This window comes from Semicossyphus pulcher, unplaced genomic scaffold (genome assembly GCF_022749685.1).
Source record: "Semicossyphus pulcher isolate SPU_LCO1_2020_fin unplaced genomic scaffold, fSemPul1.0.p SCAF_22, whole genome shotgun sequence".
NCBI lineage: Eukaryota > Metazoa > Chordata > Actinopteri > Labriformes > Labridae > Semicossyphus > Semicossyphus pulcher.
Genome location: NW_027211696.1, coordinates 8851423 through 8872684, shown reverse-complemented (window position 1 = coordinate 8872684; position 21262 = coordinate 8851423). Strand labels below are relative to the sequence as shown.

General features: G+C 41.6%; 2 protein-coding genes across 4 annotated transcripts; both read left to right on the top strand.

The window, feature by feature from the left end:
- Positions 1 to 91: 91 nt before the first annotated feature.
- Positions 92 to 16771, top strand: arvcfa (ARVCF delta catenin family member a). 3 transcript variants are annotated; one of them, XM_069673162.1, is made up of 16 exons: positions 92 to 313; positions 4334 to 4510; positions 5116 to 5726; positions 7414 to 7892; positions 7975 to 8158; positions 8244 to 8361; positions 9321 to 9489; positions 9756 to 9773; positions 9907 to 9978; positions 10886 to 11013; positions 12378 to 12528; positions 12616 to 12808; positions 13166 to 13277; positions 13624 to 13711; positions 15535 to 15611; positions 15849 to 16771. In XM_069673162.1, exons 1-16 carry the CDS (start codon positions 293 to 295, stop codon positions 15939 to 15941), a joined length of 2691 nt encoding a protein of 896 aa, XP_069529263.1. In that variant the 5' UTR covers positions 92 to 292; the 3' UTR covers positions 15942 to 16771. The 3 variants fall into 3 exon arrangements, with proteins under 3 accessions (XP_069529263.1, XP_069529264.1, XP_069529262.1); XM_069673163.1 differs by lacking the exon at positions 9907 to 9978; XM_069673161.1 differs by having other exon boundaries at positions 12378 to 12808.
- A 1861-nt stretch (positions 16772 to 18632) lies between these two features.
- Positions 18633 to 20348, top strand: LOC138602300 (bone morphogenetic protein 10-like). Its single transcript, XM_069673754.1, has 2 exons — positions 18633 to 18972; positions 19327 to 20348. Exons 1-2 carry the CDS (start codon positions 18633 to 18635, stop codon positions 20346 to 20348), a joined length of 1362 nt encoding a protein of 453 aa, XP_069529855.1.
- The last annotated feature ends 914 nt before the right edge of the window (positions 20349 to 21262 follow it).

The following is a 21262-nucleotide window of genomic DNA, read 5'->3' as shown; positions in this document are numbered from 1 at the left end:
GTGTTTGAGAGTGTGAGGGAACGTCTGTGTTGAGCAAATGTGTGCATGGTGCGTCTAGTGTGTGTTTGTGAGAAAAAGAGCGAGTGAGAGAGGGAGGCAGAGAGACAGAGAGAGAGAGAGCGCGCGGACGTGTGTTAGTGAGAGCTGGGAGGAAAGGATGGCTGCTCATGTTTGAACTGCCTCACATGCTCAAAGGAGGAAGAGTCAAGGCAAAAATTCAGAGAAGAAGAAGAAGTCTCACAGGGGGAAGCATCTTGCTCATCATTCGTGGGGAAGCAGAAAAGGTTTGGCAATGCCTGCTGAAGTGAAAGAGGTAAGAGTGTGTGCTGGAATGGCTCTATTTGCAACGTACCCTCCCTCTTTTTTTTTTTTCTTGCATTTTTTTTTTCTGCAGAGAACCCTGCACAGCTTTTGCTTTCTGCCTCTGTCATGATGAATGAAGGAGGCATCAATCGCTTCACCTCCTCGCCTCTCAATGCTGCTGTTTCGGTGCAGTCTCCTTGTGTGTGCATGGGGACACGATGCTAACATCCTCATCAAGTGTGCGTGCGTGCGTGCGGATGTGCATGTGTGCAAATGCAAAGGCAAGCATATAAGGAGCGTTGGGGGGGGTGGGGGGGTAATCTTTGATTGTATTATGAGGAGAGGGTGTCCCTCCAGGGGGAAATGCTGCACACTCTGGTAAGTGTATTGCCATGATGTATCAGTAAATCTGACCATGCAGCATTTAACTATTTGAGGATCAGAGCAGTAAAAGAGGCTTCAAATAGAAACTTTGCAAGGGAATACCCAGCATTTTCTCCCTTTTGTTTTGGGCTGTCATGTCCAATCATTGTGTTCCCTAAATAGACCAGCCTGGTTGAGTTATACTTAACAAGATGTGTTGCATAATGGACAATTGTGTCTCTGCTGGGAAACAAGTCTTCAATCAGGATGAAGGACAACAATACACAGTGGCACAGAATTTACACTGACCACGACGAGCATGAGTGATTCAACAGATAGTGGACGGCAGATGAGTTGTGACAAAGTTGTTGCTAATGTTGCCTGACATCAGTGGGCTGATGTCATGTTTTATTACCCAGTGGAAGTGTTACTCTTTCAATACCACTCTGTGATGGAGACGAACTGCCATTTAAAGCTAATCTTTTCTCAACTTTCAACGCCACAAAGCGACTTTTTTTTTCACCCCCTCAGCTGGTTTAATTGCAATTGAGAGCGCCCCATTTTTCAAACTGTCTTTCCTGCCTTTAAGATGAAGTTTGAGTCATGGCTTGTGCCTGTCGTGCCCTTGAGCTGGTCACCGAAAAAAAAAAAAATCTGAAATCACTCAGCATTAGATCAGACTCGGTGCCTCCTTAAATAATACCCTGGCTGGAGCTGGCCTCGATACTGCGAGTTGAGGGGAACAAGATGCTAATCATGTCATTCTGTCTCCTGCATGGCTGCACCTAACATCTATATTCCATATCTCTTTTTTTTCTTAAAGCAAAGTCAGATTCAGAGTCATCATCTCGACCTATTTGGCTCTGCGAGCACGCTTAGTTAGTGATGGTGCAGTGAGTTATTTAAATGAGCTTTGACTCACAGAGGCCTGGCCTTCCCTGGAGCTTGAATCAGACGGGGGACAGCGTGCACAGGCCGCTGTCCAGCCTATTATCGTCCTCCAAATCCTTAATCAAGCTGTCTGTAGAGGACAGTAGGACCCCGTCTGTCTTTTTTGCCGGGCGTCCATTTAAAAAGCTGCCTAACAATATCCAATCAACCTCCCCCCAGAAGGTGTTCGAGCCAGGATCGTCTCCCCCTGCTGCCAATTTCTCCCGTGTGACCCCTTTCATCTCCTCGTCCCTCTGACACGTTTTGCACAATGGATGTGAGGGGCTCTTGTGTTTGGTGAGGTGTTTGAAAGGCGAATCAAGCTCCCTCTCTCTCGCCACATTCACTGCAGCCTGATTTAATGCAGGGGAGTTGAGTCCTCAGCACTTGTTCGGTTTAATGCCGCAGCCTCAGAAAGAGGAGAGTTTGGGGAGATTTAAAAGCTTATTCGGTTTGTTATCTCTGCGCATATTGTGTCTGTGCTGCTGACTGATGCATATCAAGTGACATCTTATGCATTTCAGTCATATTTTGTAGAATGAATATTGATTCAGGGAGTGGATAAGAAATTCATGTCGTAAAATTGGTCATAAATGATGTAGTGGAATTGATTTTTCACAATAAAAGCTTTTAATTACATATTGGATGTGTTGTTTGCGTTGTTATGTGTCCCAGATTTTAGACCAACTCAAATGAAGCCATCAGAAGGCCCTCAAGATGGAAAAAGTTGTATCAGATAAGCACATATTGATTGAGATTATTAGAGCAGCAAAGCAGATTGTTGCAGACAGCACAAAATCAGCACAAAGCGTGTTTACAGTACAATTCTGCCTCCAGTTCTTCCTCAGACCAAGATGCTGAATAATTAATCCCCTCTGGATAATGAAACTCATTTTGTCGGGAAAAGAAAAGAGAATTTAAGTTCCACTTGAGAAAACAAGAGGAAATTAACAGAATATCCACATGAAGCAGAGCAACAGCTGGGTTATTGATTCATGCAACTGTGGTAGTAAATCAGGACAAACCTAATAACTACACAAGGTTAATGACAGCAACTGACGGCTCACATCAAGTCGCATGACAACGTGGCTGTATTTTAAAACACGCTTACATAACACAATGGGGACTATTAACCTCAAACATAGACTGTGAAAAAAGATGGACGACATGACAGCTCCCTAAGAGTGAAGCCAAACCCTCTCTATCGCCCCCCTGCTGACTGGCTGCAGTATAGGTCATAAAGCCCGCCTCCTCCATGTTAACAGATGGGACACGAGTCAAACTATAAAATCAAAATACAAGTCAAATAAATGTTTCTCAAACATGGTTTCTGAAATCATAGTTAGTTATTATCATGCTGATTTACGTCCAAGTGTTCATTTTTCTGACAAGTTTATTTTTAAATTGATGCTGTAAAAAGGATGATTGACAGATCTGTTGACAAATACAGCTCCTGCAGCCGATCTGTTCCTGATTAGCAGAGTAGCAAAGAGGTAACTAAAACAATCACTACACTCATCGAAGTTTCCATATCTGTGAACGTCTGCTTCAGACCAACACAAGAAGCTGTTCTGCTGTTAAACACGCTGACATGTGGGATCTTTGCTGTTTTTTCTGTAAGTTAAGTGTGTGTTTTGGTTAGCGGAAGTGGCTACGGCGGTTCCACCTGTCGATCTCTACTGCACAGCTCTGGCTCCAAATGACGTCACCATCGCAAGATGCCAGCGCCCGTCACGGGGGCTATTTTGGCTTCACTCTCGTACAATGAGACCAGATGGAGACGCGTCATCCATCTATATATATAGTAATTGACTTACACACAAATACATCCAGTAATAAGTAGCTATATCATTATATAGATATAGCTGGAAACCAACACAACCCTGTTTGTCTCTTGTTCTTCTTTCTTCACTGCGGTCCAATCTGTGAAAACCCTCCTATGAGATGTTGTCTGTCTGTTTTTGTGCTCATCTAAAGAAGTATATTTGTTCCCAGAAATCACCCAAAAAAGTTTTAACAAGTGCACAGGAAGTTGCAGACAACTTTATCCTTCTACAAAAGTCAGACATGGATTGAGTCTGGAAGTTCAGAAATTGTCTGCTACGGCTAAAATAATTGAAAGAACACTACAGCACACATTACCAAACCATGCACGTACACATGCATGCATTAAATTATTCTGATATATCAGTAATACATTTTTGATTATCTATATCATAAAATAAATCATTGTGCAGTCTAGTCTGCACACAAGGATAACAAACTGGAGAAGCCCTACATCCACTTTATTAAATAAGAGGTAAACTGCATCTTTGTGATTCTATTACATCTCTCTGTATTTATTTTAAATGTCTTCATATGATCGCTAGCAGACCTGCTTTGTGCTTAAGTATTGTTTTCCTTTGGACAATTAGATTATAGCTCACCGAAAAGATTAAACACAGAGGAAATGTGTCTAATGTTTCATATATTTATTAGTTTAAGATGCGTAAATTGGCATTTTTCAGCATTAATTTAACAGATAATGTTTCAAATCATAGAAATTATACGACAATGGAGCGGAAGCGAGCGGCTCCGCTTACCTCCAAGCATAAGTACAAGGCCCTTATCCTGCAAATACAGCCTTCATGACATGTCAGGCTGTTGTTTACTAAAAATCACATGCTTTATTTACACAACTGATCATGGAATAAATCGGATTGTAAGTGCCTTAATCGTTTGTGTTTCTGTGTTTTAGGAGCAGAGCTCAGAGGGGCCGCCTCCTCTAACTTTGTCCCAAGAGGCTAAAGAGGCGACTCTGGACAACCCGTCCACCAATGAAGAACTGGACACACCCACCTCCATCGCCTCGGTGGTTACCTCCACCAATGAGAGCTCCACAGAGACGGACACCCCGCAGCAGACGGACACAGAGGTTCATGCCTTATGTTATTGATTGTTTGGCAAAATCCAGGCCAAGCCTAGAGGCCTTTTGCTCAATTTAAATAAATGATACCATACTGCTTCTATTTCACCAAGTTGCTAAATATTTACATGTTTATGTGCATAAAGTAACAGGTTTTTGTTCACACTCCCAGTTAAAATCAAAATCAATTTACTAACTCTGATAATTAAATGTTTTCAGCTGCTAAACAGTGGCTGGACCTCAAGTTGTTTCATCAGCGTCCAATCTAAACTCATTTAGAACAAGGGGAATTCATTATTTTTTTGGCAGCAAAGAAGAATTCATTATTTATTTTTGGCTCAGAAAGCCAGAGAAGAGCAGAATTGTTGCTGATTGATCATCACTGTGAGAACACTTTTGATAGGAGATAAACACACAGTGGGTAACAGTAACGGTTTGGTCTATTCCCAGTAAATTAAGTCCAGAAAGTTCCTGCTCTGACTGTAAACACACCAATTTGGTGGCATTTAATCGGAGAGAGGAAACCTGAGACCTTTCAGACAAATGGGATTTTAAAGACAAAGTCTAATTAGGCTTTTGTAGAGATAATAGTTGTGCTGCATCAATCCTTGTAGGAGTCCAAGGCGGTGGAACAAGAGGGCGAACAGGCCCCCAGTGAGACCCAGGAATCCCCCGAGACACAGCAGGACAACTTCCAAACAGCCGACACACCTGAGCTCACATCAACTCCAGAGATTCAAGAAAACTCTCCAACCCAGCCGGCAATTCCTGAAGTAAACACTGAACCCTGTGAGGCAGATACACCTATAATAACAACCAGCAGCACTACTACTGCACCGCCGCACCCTGAGGTGGTACAGCCGCCTGGGGAGCCTCAGCCAGTGAACCAAGACCGGCAGAGCAGAGTGTTCACCCTCCCCGACAGCTACAGAGGCATCAGCGGTGACTTATGTGCCGGGTATGGAAGCCTGTCCCGCGCCACGCTCCACAGCTACTGGCCCGCCAAGAACTACCAGCCCGGGGCTCACTACACCTTACCCTTCCTCAGGGACAGCTACGCTCCGGCAGGACTCAGCCAGACAGAGGACATCATCGGCGAAGGGGGAGAAATCCCACTGGACATGAAGACTGACCACCCAGCTGCCAGTTACCCAACACTGGGGGGAATCCACCAATTCAGGCCCATTACCACCATGGAGCTCCTCAGGGAGCCATCGAGAACCAGGTAAGAGCATGCTACATTAGATCAAACTTCAATGATCCCACAGGAGCGGCTGTGTAAATGGGTTTCAAGGACTCTCATGGTTTCTATATGACACCCAGATGTAGGGTCAAACACAGATCAGTCCCTCTGAGTACTTAGATACTTTGAAAGTGCCACAGGGAAGAAAACCTGTACATTTTATGTGCTTACACGCTTAGTCAACAAGGTACAGCTATGCTAAGCTAACCCTGTCCTCTGTAGCAGGCTTGGGACTGTATTCTGTTTATGTAAGATCAATCTTTTATCTCATTATACTTTTTCTTAGCCCGAAAGCAGACGGGGAAAGTAAAGGATACTCAGTCCGTGTCACTGAAATATCAATATGGCTCCTGATAATGAGATCACCTTTAGCAAAGGTTAGCAAACAGCCAAAAGAAATCCAATACACCTTTGGCATTAACAGCAAGAATAAACAGCAGTACAACAGTTTGGTGTTTATGATAGGAGAACAAGAACCCACTGGCACAAACCATAAGAAAAACTGTCTGGACACCAAGCTAACCTAAGTAAAATTTAAAGAAAGTGAGAGAGCGCAGGTAGGTAGTGCTGCTACTAGCACATCGAGATTGTACAAATGTTGACAATGTGGCTATTCCTATCGCAGAGGACCTTATGGGATAATGATAATTTAAAATTTGTAGCCTCACAGCTACCGAGTGTTGCCTCTGTCCTGTTCCTGTGACTCAACCTGGACAATAGAAAGACAGATGGACAGCAGTTTCTTAGCAGCTGGTATCAATCAGGAATGGCAGCCTGCTGCAAAGTCAATAAATAAGGAGGTTTCACCTGTTACTGCCTGCCAGAAGCTTTTCCTGCGCCCATATAAAGTGACAGAGCTGTTTAGAAAAGCTACAAGCCACTCACTTATGCTGTTAAAGTCAGTGAAGCCGAGTCTGTTTGACTCACAAACGCCCTTAAACGTGTTTCATTTAATCTCTTGAATGTAAAAGGAATAGTATGACAATTTGGGAAATACTCTTACCCACTTTATTGCTGTCAACTAGCTGAGAAGATTGATACCACTCTCATATCTGTCTGTTAAACAGAAGGCCTCAGCCAGGAGACATTAGCTAAGCATTTAGTCTGGAAGAGGGGGGAACCGCGAGCCTGGCTCCATCCAAAAGTAACAAAATCTGTCTTTTTCCCTGAGAGTAGCCTCCTTGAAGTCGCTGTCCTGCCAATAAATAGTGCAATATATCATAGCTTAGCTTGGCTTAGTTTAGCTTAGCTTGGCATTGTGTCCAATGATGATGCCTGCTCTGTGGGGGATCGGCACTGTTTACGCTGGTGCCAATTCATGTGGCGGTGGAGGCCAACGCATGAGCCACGCACTCGTCCAAAAATGGGACAAGAAATCCCAGACATTAGGGTACTGCCAGCTCTCTGATAGCAGTCTTACAGTTATTGTATGTTGGATCGTGTAGTGTATTGTTCAGACACAAGTGGACAGCACGGTTGTATACTGAGGGCCAGAAGTTCAAGAGCGATGGGGTTTATGTTGCAGCACTTCAAGGGGTCTTTGGGGTAGTCTTCCCCATTTCATCTTTAGTCCACTAGCACCCGGTTTAATTTCCATAGAGGTTTGGGTTGGTTTACCTTGTTGAATGATACCAAATGCATGAATGCAGGACTTTATCTGTCTCCTCAGAGGTGGCTATGATGATGCATTCATGGCCCAGCTGGAGGGGAACCTGAATCCTTTCTTCCAGGCCATGTGCCGAGCTCAGACTCTGCAGTTCCCTCACAAGCGCAGCAGCATGGTCAGCCTGGACAGCATCCGCAGAGACCCTCGCTGGAGAGACCCCAATCTGCATGAGGTCATCTCAATGCTCAGCCATCCAATGGACCCAGTCAAATCCAATGCTGCCGCCTATTTACAACACCTGTGTTATGAGAACGACCGCATCAAGCAGGAGGTGCGCCAGCTGAATGGGGTGCCGATCTTGGTGGAATTATTGGACCACCCTAAAGCCGAGGTTCACCGCAAGGCCTGCGGAGCTCTACGCAACATATCCTATGGCAAAGACCACAACAACAAAATGGCCATCAAGAACTGTGATGGCATCCAAGCATTAGTCCGGCTCCTGAGGAAGTCTAGCAGCATGGAGGTCAAAGAGTTGGTCACAGGTACGGCTCAAATCCTGACTCTTCCTGGGGCCATAAATGCAACCCCTTTATTTCTACAGCTTTTGTATGTGTTCCCCTGCAGGCACTCTGTGGAACCTCTCCTCACATGAGCCGCTGAAGTTGATGGTGATCAGCAACGGGCTTCAAACGCTGACTGATGAGATCATCATCCCGCACTCGGGCTGGAGGAGAGACTCAACCGACCCTTCCAAACTGCTGAGTGCTGAGTGGACCACAGTCTTCAAGAACACCTCTGGATGTCTGAGGTAAACTTGGATCTTATTAAGGAACAAATGATAACAGTAATCAAAAGCTGACTTGTGATTGTCCCAATGCTTGTTGTTTCTGCAGGAACGTGAGCTCAGACGGGGCGGAGGCTCGACAGAGGTTGAGGGAGTGTCAGGGGTTGGTGGACGCGCTCCTTCATGCTCTTCAGTCGGCAGTAGTCAACAAGGACACTGACAACAAGGTCACTGAAGTCAAACAACATTTATTATCTGTCAAAGACACTTACGTTGCATTTTGATTTGAGTATCTTTAATTTGTGATTGCATAAGATTTTTTTTTTTGTTTGAACAAAGTTTTTAAGAAAGTTAACAGCAAACATGGTTCATCAGGCACAGAAAGCCAAAATGATTAGTCTAGAACCGTGCTTCTCAACTGGTGGGTCGGGACCCAACAGTGGGTCGCAGAGCTGTTTTCAGTGGGTCGTGGATGTGTGCTTCATGGGGAAAAAAACACTTGTGGCAAGAAGTCGATGCTGTGCTTTTATTTTGAAAGACATCTGTTTCCTTTGATGTGCGTGCAGTAGTTGTGTTACACTCCACGTATCCACTGATTGGGTAATCCCAGCTACAGTTCTTGAAACTTGATGAGCTCTACAGTAGTTGCATTTATGTTGCAGTTTTTATATTATATTATTTTCCTCTCACTATTTTGCTTGACTATTATACTGTTATGTTTTGTGATGTGGACATACTGTGATGTTTCGTTACGTCAATTTTTCATTAAATATATTTGAGTGGTTGAAAAAAATTGGGTTGCGATTTGTCATTAAGTAGGTGGTGTTCGGTCCTGAGGCGACACCAGTGGAGAACCACTGGTCTAAAAGACCATTAGTCATTTTGGAAATGAAACGCCATATTGTAAATGAGAGTTTGGGTGTTTTTTTTTGGCACAGCCAAGTAAATTTCTTACAGTTAATTACAATTCTTAGGCAGCCAATTCTAACTGACATATATTCAATGAGACAAAGTTGCATTTAATTAAGACATTTAATGAAAGTCACCAAAGTAATTGTGCCATAAAAAAGGTCCATCAAAGTTTGTGGAACTTTTAGTAAAGAATTTTCAGTAAACACCTGTATTATTCCTGTATAACCTCCTGTTCATCTGTGATTGAAATCTCTTGTCATTGTCCTACATTTAGTCAGTGGAGAACTGCGTCTGCATCCTGCGAAACCTGTCCTATCATGTTCACAAAGAAATACCAGGAACAGAACGATTTCAGGAACCTCATGGGAATCATCTGATGAGGTCAGTGGGGCACCAGAAGAAGAAGACTGAGCCTGACTGCTTTGGCGGGAAAAGACCCAAAGGTTGGTTTGCAATCACACGTAATGATATCATAGTAAGTTATATTCTTTAAACTTCAAACTTTATGTATTATCTGCGATCCTAAAGTTTCACCTAATTGCACAAATTTGACAACTGACTCTCTGAACCAAATGTTAACCTTAAATGATCAGTTCCCCTGTTTCTCACAACATGGAGGAACTCTGTTCTTTTGCCACCTTGTCCATTTCCAGCGTAATCTCATCTCTGACTGCTCTTTCTTCTTTTCCCTTTGAACTGCACTCATCAGAGGAGTGGTTCAATCAAGGTCGGTGTGCTTGTCGCTTCTTTTCGTGGCAGTAATTTTGTGACTTGATACCACTTTGAATTTGCTGACATTATGTGTCTGTGTACTGATATGTGTCTGTGTTTGTGCGCATGTATGTATCTGTGATGTACAGGTTGGAAAAATGGATTTATGGACAGAAAATACGGTACATTGGATTTACCAAAACGTACAGATCAAATGAAAGGTATACACTTAAGAAAAGTAATATCCACCTCACATACAACATTGCATTTTAAATGTAACTAATGTTATATGGCTAAGTCTGACATGGACATAATTAGGCTTATTACATTATGAAGAACTTCTATCATATATCATCATTACAGTCTTATCCAGCATCAGTATCTGCTTTTCTGTGATTTGTTTTGTGTGCATGACGTTGGCATGGCCTGAGAGAGAAATCATTTAAATTCAAAGCCGCACACCAGCACCTGCACCATTTGAGGAGTTTCATTACTAAAACAAAATGACCCAGCAGCTGAAATACTGATAACACTTTTATCCGGCAAAATCTAGAGGAGGAACATTTCCTCTGGCAGACACTGGAAATTGCAGGAGATGCTGCAGAAGCCACGGACACTGATCCATCTTTATTTGGTGCTGCTAACCTATCTTTACTTTCTGTGCAGCCTTTTGTGTGTCGCCTGCGCTCTGTTTATAGTAACTGAGAATATGTCTCATTAGTACAGTAAGGCTTAGCAATGTACTAGTGGATGTGGCTGCTGTGGAATTGGAGATCAGATTTAAGCTTGTGCCTCCCACACTCCAGCCGGTGAATGCAAATCAGAGTGACGAGCATGTTACGGTCCAGGGTCAGCTTTATACTACTTGTCAGGCATCCAGCAGCCTCCTCTGGCTCAGTACAAAAAACCTCTGCAGGATTCTGACAAGAGTCATAATTTTTATTGCTTTGACTATAATTAAAGTCATCTGTATATATTTCTATTGACCTGCCTGCCGCCTGACCAGCACTCATCTAGAGTGGAAATTGCAGTTGAAAAACAACGTTAGCATATTAGCATTTACAAATAAGACACACTGATCGCTTAGGGTTGATACCATCCCTGACTTTCTCTCCCTTCCTGTTGAAGGTTTGGAGCTGCTGTACCAGCCAGAGGTGGTGAGGCTGTACCTGTCTCTTCTCACCTGCAGTCACAACCACAACACCCTGGAAGCGGCTGCAGGAGCGCTGCAGAACCTCGCCGCCGGACAGTGGGCTGTGAGTGGACCGAATTGTTACTTCCTGTAATCCTTACTTGTGGACATTTAACCTTAAGTAGTAGTCGAGGACCACTTTGCTGCCCATTTATAGTGTACCTATTGCTAATTTCTTTCTTAAATTTGAGTCATTGCTCTTAAGTTCTATTTTAGTAGAGAGTGACTAATTACGGCTGCCATAGCTGCTGTCATAGTTTTCTGGTTCCCTTATACATTGTCTATGTTGCAGATCCAGGATTTTGTCCACAGATTACATCATCACTATCGCTCTGCAGTACAGTGCAAAGAGCAGTGGAAAGAGTTTTGTTCTAGAATTAAACGCTACAGAAGAGGGGCATCTAAGCTAACATTGCATGTGTATGCTAACCACTGCGCTCTGGAGTCATTTTGATAGCCAAGGATTTTGTAACTCACCGTTGAGTGACACATTGAGATGATAAATTCATTTTTAGTTGGCAGGGTTTCTGCTTCCTCTTCCGACTCTGAATCAGACGGCTCAAACATATAAAATGAAAATGTCTGTCGAGCCATTGCGGCGTGGACGCAAGCCAGGGAGATGTCAATGAAAACACGATCAGACGCATCTTTAAAGTCTTGAGAAAAGGTTGAAAAAACTGCAAAATGACCTCTATTTTACAAGGTTTCTCAAAGCAATGAACGATGAAAATGAAACGGCCTACTTTTTTAAAGATTTTTTTGGGGGCAATAGCTGAAAGAGAGAGGAATTATTGGGAGAATAGGGTGGGGAATGACATGCAGAAGAGGGCCGCTGCAACCACCGCAATGAGTCTCTGTATATGGTGCGCCTGCTCTACCCACTGAGCTAAACCGGCTAAACTTTTATATCATGTATGACTATTAAAAGCCACATTTCCCGAAGCTTTAAGTAGAGACTTCAAACTGAACTGTACTGCAAATAAATAACCCACTTCTGTTCAACTGAAGGTGGGTTTATCCCCTCGCTCATTAAGCCGGATTAGACAAGAAAACCTCCACATGCCCGAAGCAGTTTCCTCTAGCCGGTTGTGTTGTGTTGCTGAGGCTGCATCAGTGTCCAGAGCTTGCAAAAGCAGATTGATCATCTTAATCCAACTGGACTGTCTAGATTGACTTTGTCACCAGCCTGCATGATCAAAAATCACTTTTACTGCAGGGCCCCCTTAGGCCTGTCAAATAATGTGCTTAGCCGAGATATACTGTGCAATGAACGTCGGTATAATTTAAGATCAACGCTAAGGCTGAGCTCGGATTAAAAGAGTTTTAAACCTTTGATTTTGAAGTTGCATCATACATGAGACAGCAGTTCAGAGAGAAGAATATAGGTATATGAGGGTATACTCACAAACACTCTGGTTGTTCTCATAGTGGTCGAGCTACATCCGGGCCACAGTGAGAAAAGAGAAAGGCCTTCCCATCCTGGTGGAGCTGCTGCGCTCGGACGTGGACAAAGTGGTGCGAGCTGTGGCGATTGCACTTCGCAACCTGGCGATGGACAGAAGGAATAAAGACCTCATAGGTACAGACTTGTCTCTCTCATCCACATGGCTCTACACCTGCAGACATACACAACCTTTTAAGCTAAGTTGTCTCTCTGTCGTTATAGGAAGCTATGCCCTGAGGGACCTTGTCGGTAATCTTCCGTGTGGGCAGCAGCACCCAGCGAAGAATCTTGATGGAGACACGGTGGTGTCTATTCTGAACACCATCCATGAGATCATTACAGACAGCCCAGAGAACGCCCGGGCGCTCATACAGGGTCACGCTGTGCAGAAACTAGTGGCCATCAACAAGTCAAGGTGCTTTTTGTCTTTAAGAGTAAACTTGAATGTGCAGTTCAAACTAAACAATAAAAGGCTAAATTGATCGGATACAAATGGTGCTAAATAGTCAAGCTTTAATTTGAAATCCAAATTAGAAGTCTCATATATTGTCCTTTTTCCAAAGCAAAATAAAAGCAGCATTGGTATTATGCCATTTGTTGCTGCAACTGCATAACACTTGTTTATACCCCTGACACAGCCCTGAAGCAATAGCTCTTGATATCATCAGCTTCGTATCCCAGGGCGATCAGAAATTGATTTTAATCATCGGGACAGCATTGTCTCCAAGCTGTCCTCTGTTGTTCACAACAATGTCTGATGATTTGTTGTCAGCCAATCAGCACGAGAGACCAAGGCAGCTTCCCATGTGCTGCAGACAATCTGGGCCTACAAGGACCTGAGGAACGCTCTGAACAAGGCAGGCTGGACCAAGAGCCACTTTAAGGTACGGAAATACTTTTTCAAAGGTTTTTAATGGTAACATAACTTTTATTTTGATATAAAAAATCCTGTTATACCTGGTAGTAACGGAGAATAGCATTGAAATCTTAGGGCTCTGATTTAAACACAGAAAATCATGTGTATAGTATGATGAGGCTACTGAGCACCGGGATACAAGATGCCCTGTGTATGAGGTGTAAAAGAGATCAATAATGTAATCTTATAATTTCCTGTTGCATCCATAATGTAAGGGGAAAAGATTTGAGATGTCCCTTAATGAAATGAGAACAACAGAAAAGCATAATACTCTTCTCCTCATACAGTAACATAATCCTTTTTATCTTTCAAAGCCTACAACTACCGGAGTGACTAAAAAATCCAAGAGCGGAAAGCAAGGCAGCGATGACATCACCTTGCCTCTCATGGACAAAAATCAAGGTCAGCAAATCATTGCACGCGTTCCTTCTGTCAGCAAAATGTTATTAAATCATCATCTAAATGAGAAAAAAAAAATGTCCTCTAGCTCAAAGAACAAGCACTGCTTTTAAACATTGTGGGGTTCTTGTCATGTCAGGGACAGCGAGATGGGCATTTTTAAATCCCCGACCATATTCTTCTGAAACATAGCCTTAAACCAGTGATGTGCTGCCAAGGTTATCAGTGCACAGACTTGGCTTATTAGCCCATACTGTGTTTTCCCAAAGGCAGGCTCACGCATCACCAGTCACATTTCATTTAAACGTTTTTTTTTCCAAAAGGGCAACTGCTTTTGAACGTCAACAGCGACCTCTGGCTTCCCATTAAAACAGCAAAGATCTCTTAAGGCTTCCTTATCAATAATGAACGCAGCTTAAACACCCTTTGAAATATGAATTCTGGGGGAGGTATAAACTACATTTAATGAATTATTGAACAAGTTTGTTGTCCTTTAAAGGTGCACACTCTGTTAAGCATCAGGTTAGTTCTGCAGTACACAGTTTAAAAAGGTGCTTCTATACGACATTTAGATCATATAGAACAATGACATAGACAGATTAAATGCAAAGAACATTTATTTGTTTCAGCTTCTCTAGGAGCTTCTCTAGGATTTGTTTTTTGTGATTCACCTGCTGTGAACGCTGTTGATGGAGGGTTGATTGGCTCCTGTAGACAGCAGTAAAGTATATAACAAGTGTAATTTTATTGTTAACAAGAAATGCATCATAAGTTCAAATTAAAATGGTGAGATATAGACTCGCTCATTTACTCAGTATGGAAAAAGTGTAAATGTTTTAGCTCGCAACAACATTGGTCGTAGTCAAAAAAAGAACGACAGAAAGAAGTTTAGGCACATTAACTGGCCTAAAGGTTACACTTTTTTTCAGCTTTTCAAAAAAAGCTATGTAACCACATCTTTGTTTACTCTTAACTTTGTTTCTAATTTATAAAATATACCTATTGTTAATAGCTTCGCCTACTAATATGGTTAACGTTAGCTAGCATTAATGTTAGCCAAGCTTCTTTATTGAAATGAAACAGTTTCTAAAAAATGTGAGAAGACATAATTGTGTTCATATACTGCTTGGTGACCCATTTAGCATATTGTATTTATTAATTTTTACAGTTGACATTTTCAGTCGACCATTAATGTTAGCTAGCTAAAAGGCACACTATTTGGTTAGCTAACATTTTACTGACATCTACTTTAGTGGGAGTTTCTAATAATTCATTAATTAGTTTATAAACATTTTCCATTTTTACAGGGAAGTTGACATTTTCAGTCGACCATTAATGTTAGCTAGCTAAAAGGCACACTATTTGGTTAGCTAACATTTTATTGACATCTACTTTAGTGGGAGTTTCTAATAATTAGTTTTTAAAGTTTATAAAAAATTTCCATTTTTACAGGGAAGTTGACATTTTTAGCCGACCATTAATGTTAGCTACTGTAGCTAAATTGGTTAGCTAACACTTTAGCTCAAATTTAACTGATATCCACTAAAGAGAGAGTTTCTAATGACTAACCGTTTTGTGTCAAAGAGTTCAGAGTGCATTTGATTGAGATATTTAATGAAATACTTTTTTTGAAGAGTACCTAGTTTTATATAACTATCTAGTTTAAGCAGGCTATATGACCAAATTCACAATATTAAAAAAGCAGGCTACAGGTGACTGGTTGACAACAGTTTCCCCACCAAAAAGATGTTACATCTGTACTTTTATCTGTCCTACATCTTTGCTATATTGTTCACTGATCATTTGATTATCATTCCCCCTTACAGATGTATATTCCAGCTTAGAGCCAAATGACAGAGTTGGAGATGGAAAAGCTCCTGTTGTGGAAAGAGATGCTCTCCAGGTAATCTGCCATTCCTATGTACTGAATGCATCTTCACAAACATCATAGTACCACATGGAATTTGTGTTTCCATTTTGGCCTACTTAAATCTGATTTTATGTTCTATTTCTGGCACTGAAATTTAGCACATAACGTAACAGTTTTGTCAACACTTTCTTGGGGCCTGTTTTTGTAGCTGTGTGAGTGCTCTTCATGCAAATTGACTTACACTAGCTGTTTGCATGTTTCCTAACCTAGGCGATAAGTGAGAGAAAACACTTCATCAGAGCTGGCAGGCCTGCAGTGGGCCTCATGGATAACAAACCTCCGCCACTGGACTCCTGGGTGTAAACATGACAACACGGCCAGTCATGCCAGCTAAATCCTGTAAAGACACTTTCCATTGGTGAAACACTGATTTGTGCCATTTGATCAATCTTGTACAGACACATTCAATTAGAAAGACCTTCCTATGTTTGCAGGAAATAATGTGCCAAACATTTACATGTATTTATGATGGAGGTTATTTGGAAGTAGAGTTTATGGATTTTGTCATTTAGGATGATATACATTCTGTCTTAAACTCATGATGGATTATGTATGTTATCAGAAATAGCCTAAATATGCAAACTGTGTTGAATCATGACTCCAAAGAATATATGATATATATGAGATTAAATCTTACTGCTAGACAGATATGAGATCATTTATAATACTTCTAGTTTGTAAAGATACTAAGGCCTATATGACATGTGGATCTCTTGTTGTATCCCTGTGGAATCTGGGCTCAAAAAGTGAAATAATTTTAAATATTTTTGGTCAGAGTTTGAGATAATTAGATAAAAAAAACATTCAGATTATTTGGAAATCAGTTTATTCTTGACAAACCTGCCATCAGATTAGACTGTGAGGTCATTAGGAAACCCTCTCTGTTCCATTTGTTTCATGATAGGCAAAATGGGATTGTAAATGTGTAACAAAGGACTGTTAATATTCTAAATGAAGGTATTTATATTGTAATATTTATAGTAATATCCATGTTATTAATTCAAGGTTATGGATGTCTATTAGCTAATATCAGTAAGTGATCCTACATTCAATACAACTCTGCTTTGCAGTGGTCCTTTTTGCATCGCAATGTTAAATGACAAATGGAAATAAATGATGTGCATAATTTCTCATTTATATGTGTATTCTATTTTTTTTGTATAACAGACTGAAGACCTGTTAAACCAGAATAGGCTTTGCTTCACAGCACAGCTCCTTAGAGGGATATTGCTCTTTCAAATTTTCCCCTGTCATGTTCAAACTGAAAATGTTTAGTGTTTGTGTTACGTCATGTGTTCACAACCAGAGCTTATTTGCACTACGCTGCACAGGGTACAAAATGATAAACGCCCCCTTTGGGCTTGAACTTTAAAGTGGCTTAATCACAGATGCAAACACAGCCACAACGGTGGGTCATGTTAGGCTGAACGACAGTCAGCATTTGTCAGCTGTAAAAGATGTTTTTTAACCACTTGCCTCACAGGGCTCCACAGAGGTCCAATCTGTGCCGAACATCTGGATGCAGAAGCACAACTCTTGCTAGTCACAATTAAATCTCCCAAACATGAGTATATTGTTGATCCTTCATACAGACGGGTTAAAAAAGGCAGGCTTAAAGTTTCTTTAGAGGTAAGTGTAAATAATTGTTCATATACATTTTTCTTCCCACCATAAACCCAGTTCTTGCTAAAAAATTACAATTTTGCAATGACAGAAATTAAACTGGTATGACCCACAGGATTATCATAAATAAACCTCCACAGAATAGAGTTACACATATGAAAAACCTTACTGTTCTTTAAACATCTTGCCTTGTTTGTATTTTAATTTCCCCCCTATTTAGTGTCAATTTAAGAGCAACTAGATATGCTCAGTGCATATTCTGCCTCATGTGCAGCCAGACAACCCGTGAAGATCCAATAAGACTTAAATGACCTCATATGTAGCCATGCAGAGCGATTATGAACTTATGAACAATGTCGCACACCGCCACTGACAGGGCTGAAATGTGTTGGCACTGGTCATGCCTCCTTCTGCAGGCCGCAGGGCTCACTTACGTAAGTGGTTGCATTTAAGATACAGGCTGGACTGTGAATGTATATATCAATATGTTCACATAAAGTCGTGACATGTAAACATTTATGCCTCATATAAATTAGTGAAAGTGTTTTCAGTCAGAAAGATTTTCAATAACATGTTTTTTAAAGTAGTTTTCACCCCTTTTGATTTGTCGTTAAGTGGGTGTATGTTGAAGCGACTTCAACGACTGCATATGGGAGCTGTCACAGGCGCTATTAGAAAACAAAAGTGGTAATTAGCTAAAAGCAAATGCAAATGAGATCAAATCATCCCTTCAACACATAATGAATAGGCCTAATTCAATTTAAGATGAGGAGGCAGAAGAAGAGATACTGAGCCTACACTGGCCTCTTGTGGAGATTATAAAGCAGAAATGAACAATAGTGTTAATTGATAATTGATTTAGTGCATTCAGGAGGAAAATAGCAAACAAGATCATTTCCATGTAGAATTTCTCAACCATTTTTGCTTAATTAATAAATTCTTCTCTCAGTTAATTTGAATAATTAAGAAATTAAGTATCATGGTGCAGCATAAAGCAGTTTTAAATCTACTGTCATGTTAATTTATAGTCATTGTAGGGGGGTTTCTCACTGGTTAGTCAATAGGAAAACATACATCAAATGAGACAGAATATCAGTGGAAATTATGGACAGAGATAAGTTCCTGGCGGGGAGAGAGAGAGGAGGGCCGAGCAGGGCCATCTCCAAACATGTCAGCACAGCACATTGGACAGCACGGCCCTGCCCTCACAACCAGACCACAAGATCAACAAGGGCAAAGCCCCCAACAGCAACCTGTTGTCCTTCCACGAAGGACAGTCCTTCCTCCAAAGGTCGAAACAGTTCGCAGAGGATCCATCGCATCTTCATCTGAGCCTCAATCTTTGGATTTAAAACCTTTCCTGTTCCAGCCATGACTGTTTCCATCTTCTCCAACCTGGGCTTTATCCGCTCTCTGAATGTCCTGCTTCTGACGTTGGCAGGTTTGAGCTTGAGCAGTCCCATCAGGTCTCTTGAGAGCAAGCACAGGGCGTCAGTCAGCAGGGACGTGGGTGATAATCGGCTGCTTGATGTGCAGGACTTTCTGAGCCAGTTTCTGTCCACAATAAACCTGACAGAGCTGAGGCCCCAGCCCGGGCCCCGCACTGCCCGTAAGGAGCCTCCAGACTACATGCTGGAGCTGTACAACCGATTCGCTCATGACCGCACTGCTGTGCCCTCGGCCAACATCGTGCGCAGTTTCAAGAATGAAGGTACAAATTTGCTTTTATTTCCCACAAAGATGTCTAATATATAGTTTATTAAGTGTATAAGATTTGTAAAACTTTGTGCACTTTTAATTTAAAAAGGATTAGCTTGCAAATCATGTTTAAAATTCCAATAATTGAATCTTTAAAAATTTTAATATGAAATAGCATCTGAACTAAGACTTGATCATTCTGATGTTTTATGATTCAATAAACCACAAAACATCTATTATATAAACTCTGTATTTCATTTAAAGGCGGGTAGTTGTTGTTTAACATTTTGTATCTTGTGTTTTGACCACAGAAACATTAAAAAAACATTGTACCAAACTTCATTTCTATCACATATTTTGATTTCAGATTCCTCCTCCTACAGAATAACACCCACGGGTGTCAGGATACATCCGCTGATGTTCAACATCTCAATGCGCCACCATGAGCACATAACGCTAGCAGAGCTTCGGCTTCTCACCCTGATCAGGAGGGCGCAAAGACCGTCTGCTGGCATTGACTGCAAGGTGACCATCTACCAAATCCATGAGGGTGTTGTTTGGACAAAAGTGGTGGGGAAAGAGGGGAGAAGGAGGGATAAAGAGGAGGTGGTGGAGATGAGTGATTTGGAGGAACTGGTGACAAAGCATATCCATGCCAGAGATAACAACTGGGTGTCGTTTGACCTGACTCATGTGGTTACACTCTGGAGGAAGTCAGGGCGTGCAAATCACAGACTGGAGGTTCATATTGCAGGTCTGGGGTCAGAGGTCAGAGAGGAGGGCTTAGTTGAGATTGACATAGAAAGGAGCTTGGAAGGGAGCCACAATGCAGTGATGATTGTATTCTCAGATGATCAGAGCAGAGACCACAAACAGGACCAACAAGAGTTAAATCAGATGATCGAACATGAGAAAGACCTTCCTGAAAACGTGGACCGGAGCCAGCAAACATTCTGGGGGAATCACAACACCGGCCATGCTAACCAGGACGAGATGGACAAACAGTCTCTCATGCAACTGCAATCCAACCTTATCTACGACACGCCTCCCCGAATCCGTCGCAGTGTTAAGACCGAGTCGTGCAAGAGGACCCCCCTCTTTGTGGATTTTAAAGACATCGGCTGGGATTCGTGGATCATCCAGCCTCTGGGCTATGAGGCTTACGCGTGCAATGGAGTGTGCAACCCGCCCATGACCTCCGAGGTCTCGCCCACCAAACATGCCATAGTGCAGACACGGCTGAGTATTAAGAGTCCAGAGAGGGCCTCGCGTGCCTGCTGTGTACCCACTAAGCTGGAGCCCATCTCACTCCTTTATCACGATAACGGCGTGATCACTTTCAACCACAAGTATGAGGGAATGGTTGTGGCAGAGTGTGGATGTAGATAGTCCTGGAAGTGTTGCTATTCACCATATTCACATGGCAGCCATAATCTTCTGACATCAGGATAGCAAGCTCAAATGCTGTCATAATGTTGTAATGCCGTGTTAGCAAATAGTAAGGAATCTGAAAAATTATCACTTCAAGACAATTACAAGTGAAAATCTGAATGGACGTCGGGCAATATTTCGAATTAAAATAATATATTTGATAACCCTTTAGCTTGCGCTACAAAAACTGTTTGGCATTCAACTACTCCCAAGTTAACATTACCGTTTGTTAGTGTTAAATGGTAAAATAGGAAATGGCTGACAGTTATTTTAGCTAGCAAACATTACTGTTAGCTAGCTCAAACAACTGTTAGCACCTTTTCTATTATAGATAACCATTCCTATTATAGCTAGCAGTAATTTTAGCTAGCTAATAGTAATGTTAGCTAGGAATTTGTTTAATGCTAATGTGAACTGTTTAGTATTGGCTGTCAGTCAAAGGAATTGTGTTTGAAATGTTTTTTTAATGTAAAATGTGGCCCAGTTTTCAGTTGCTGATCAATTGATAAGTGGTGAAAGAATAAAGTTTTGTCAGAGAAACAGCAATACAACAACAAAATTGTATGGACAGTTTTGTTGTTGTATTTGTTGACAGTATTTGACCCACAGAGCTAACGTTAGGATGCAAGTACTTCCAAGTTAACATTATCGTTTGATAGTGTTAAATCGTAAAATAGGAAAGGTGCTAACGGTTAATTTAGCTAGTAAACATTACTGTTAACCGTTAGCGCCTTCCTTTTATAGCTAACCTTTATTAAAGGTATCAGTAATATTAGCTAGGAATTTTTTAAATGCTAATATTAGCTGGTTCATTTTGGCTGTCAGTATCCAAGGAATTGTGTTTGAAATGTGTATTTAACTTAAAATGTGTT

What these genes read in the sequence shown, in the direction of transcription:
- arvcfa (XM_069673161.1), top strand. Translation starts at nt 293, where the DNA reads ATGCCTGCTGAAGTGAAAGAG. An exon ending in TGCCTGCTGAAGTGAAAGAG is followed by an intron (nt 314 to 4,333) that starts GTAAGAGTGTGT and finishes TCTGTGTTTTAG; the next exon opens with GAGCAGAGCTCAGAGGGGCC. An exon ending in CGCAGCAGACGGACACAGAG is followed by an intron (nt 4,511 to 5,115) that starts GTTCATGCCTTA and finishes CAATCCTTGTAG; the next exon opens with GAGTCCAAGGCGGTGGAACA.
- LOC138602300 (XM_069673754.1), top strand. Translation starts at nt 18,633, where the DNA reads ATGACTGTTTCCATCTTCTCCAACCTGGGCTTTATCCGCTCTCTGAAT. An exon ending in GCGCAGTTTCAAGAATGAAG is followed by an intron (nt 18,973 to 19,326) that starts GTACAAATTTGC and finishes TTTTGATTTCAG; the next exon opens with ATTCCTCCTCCTACAGAATA.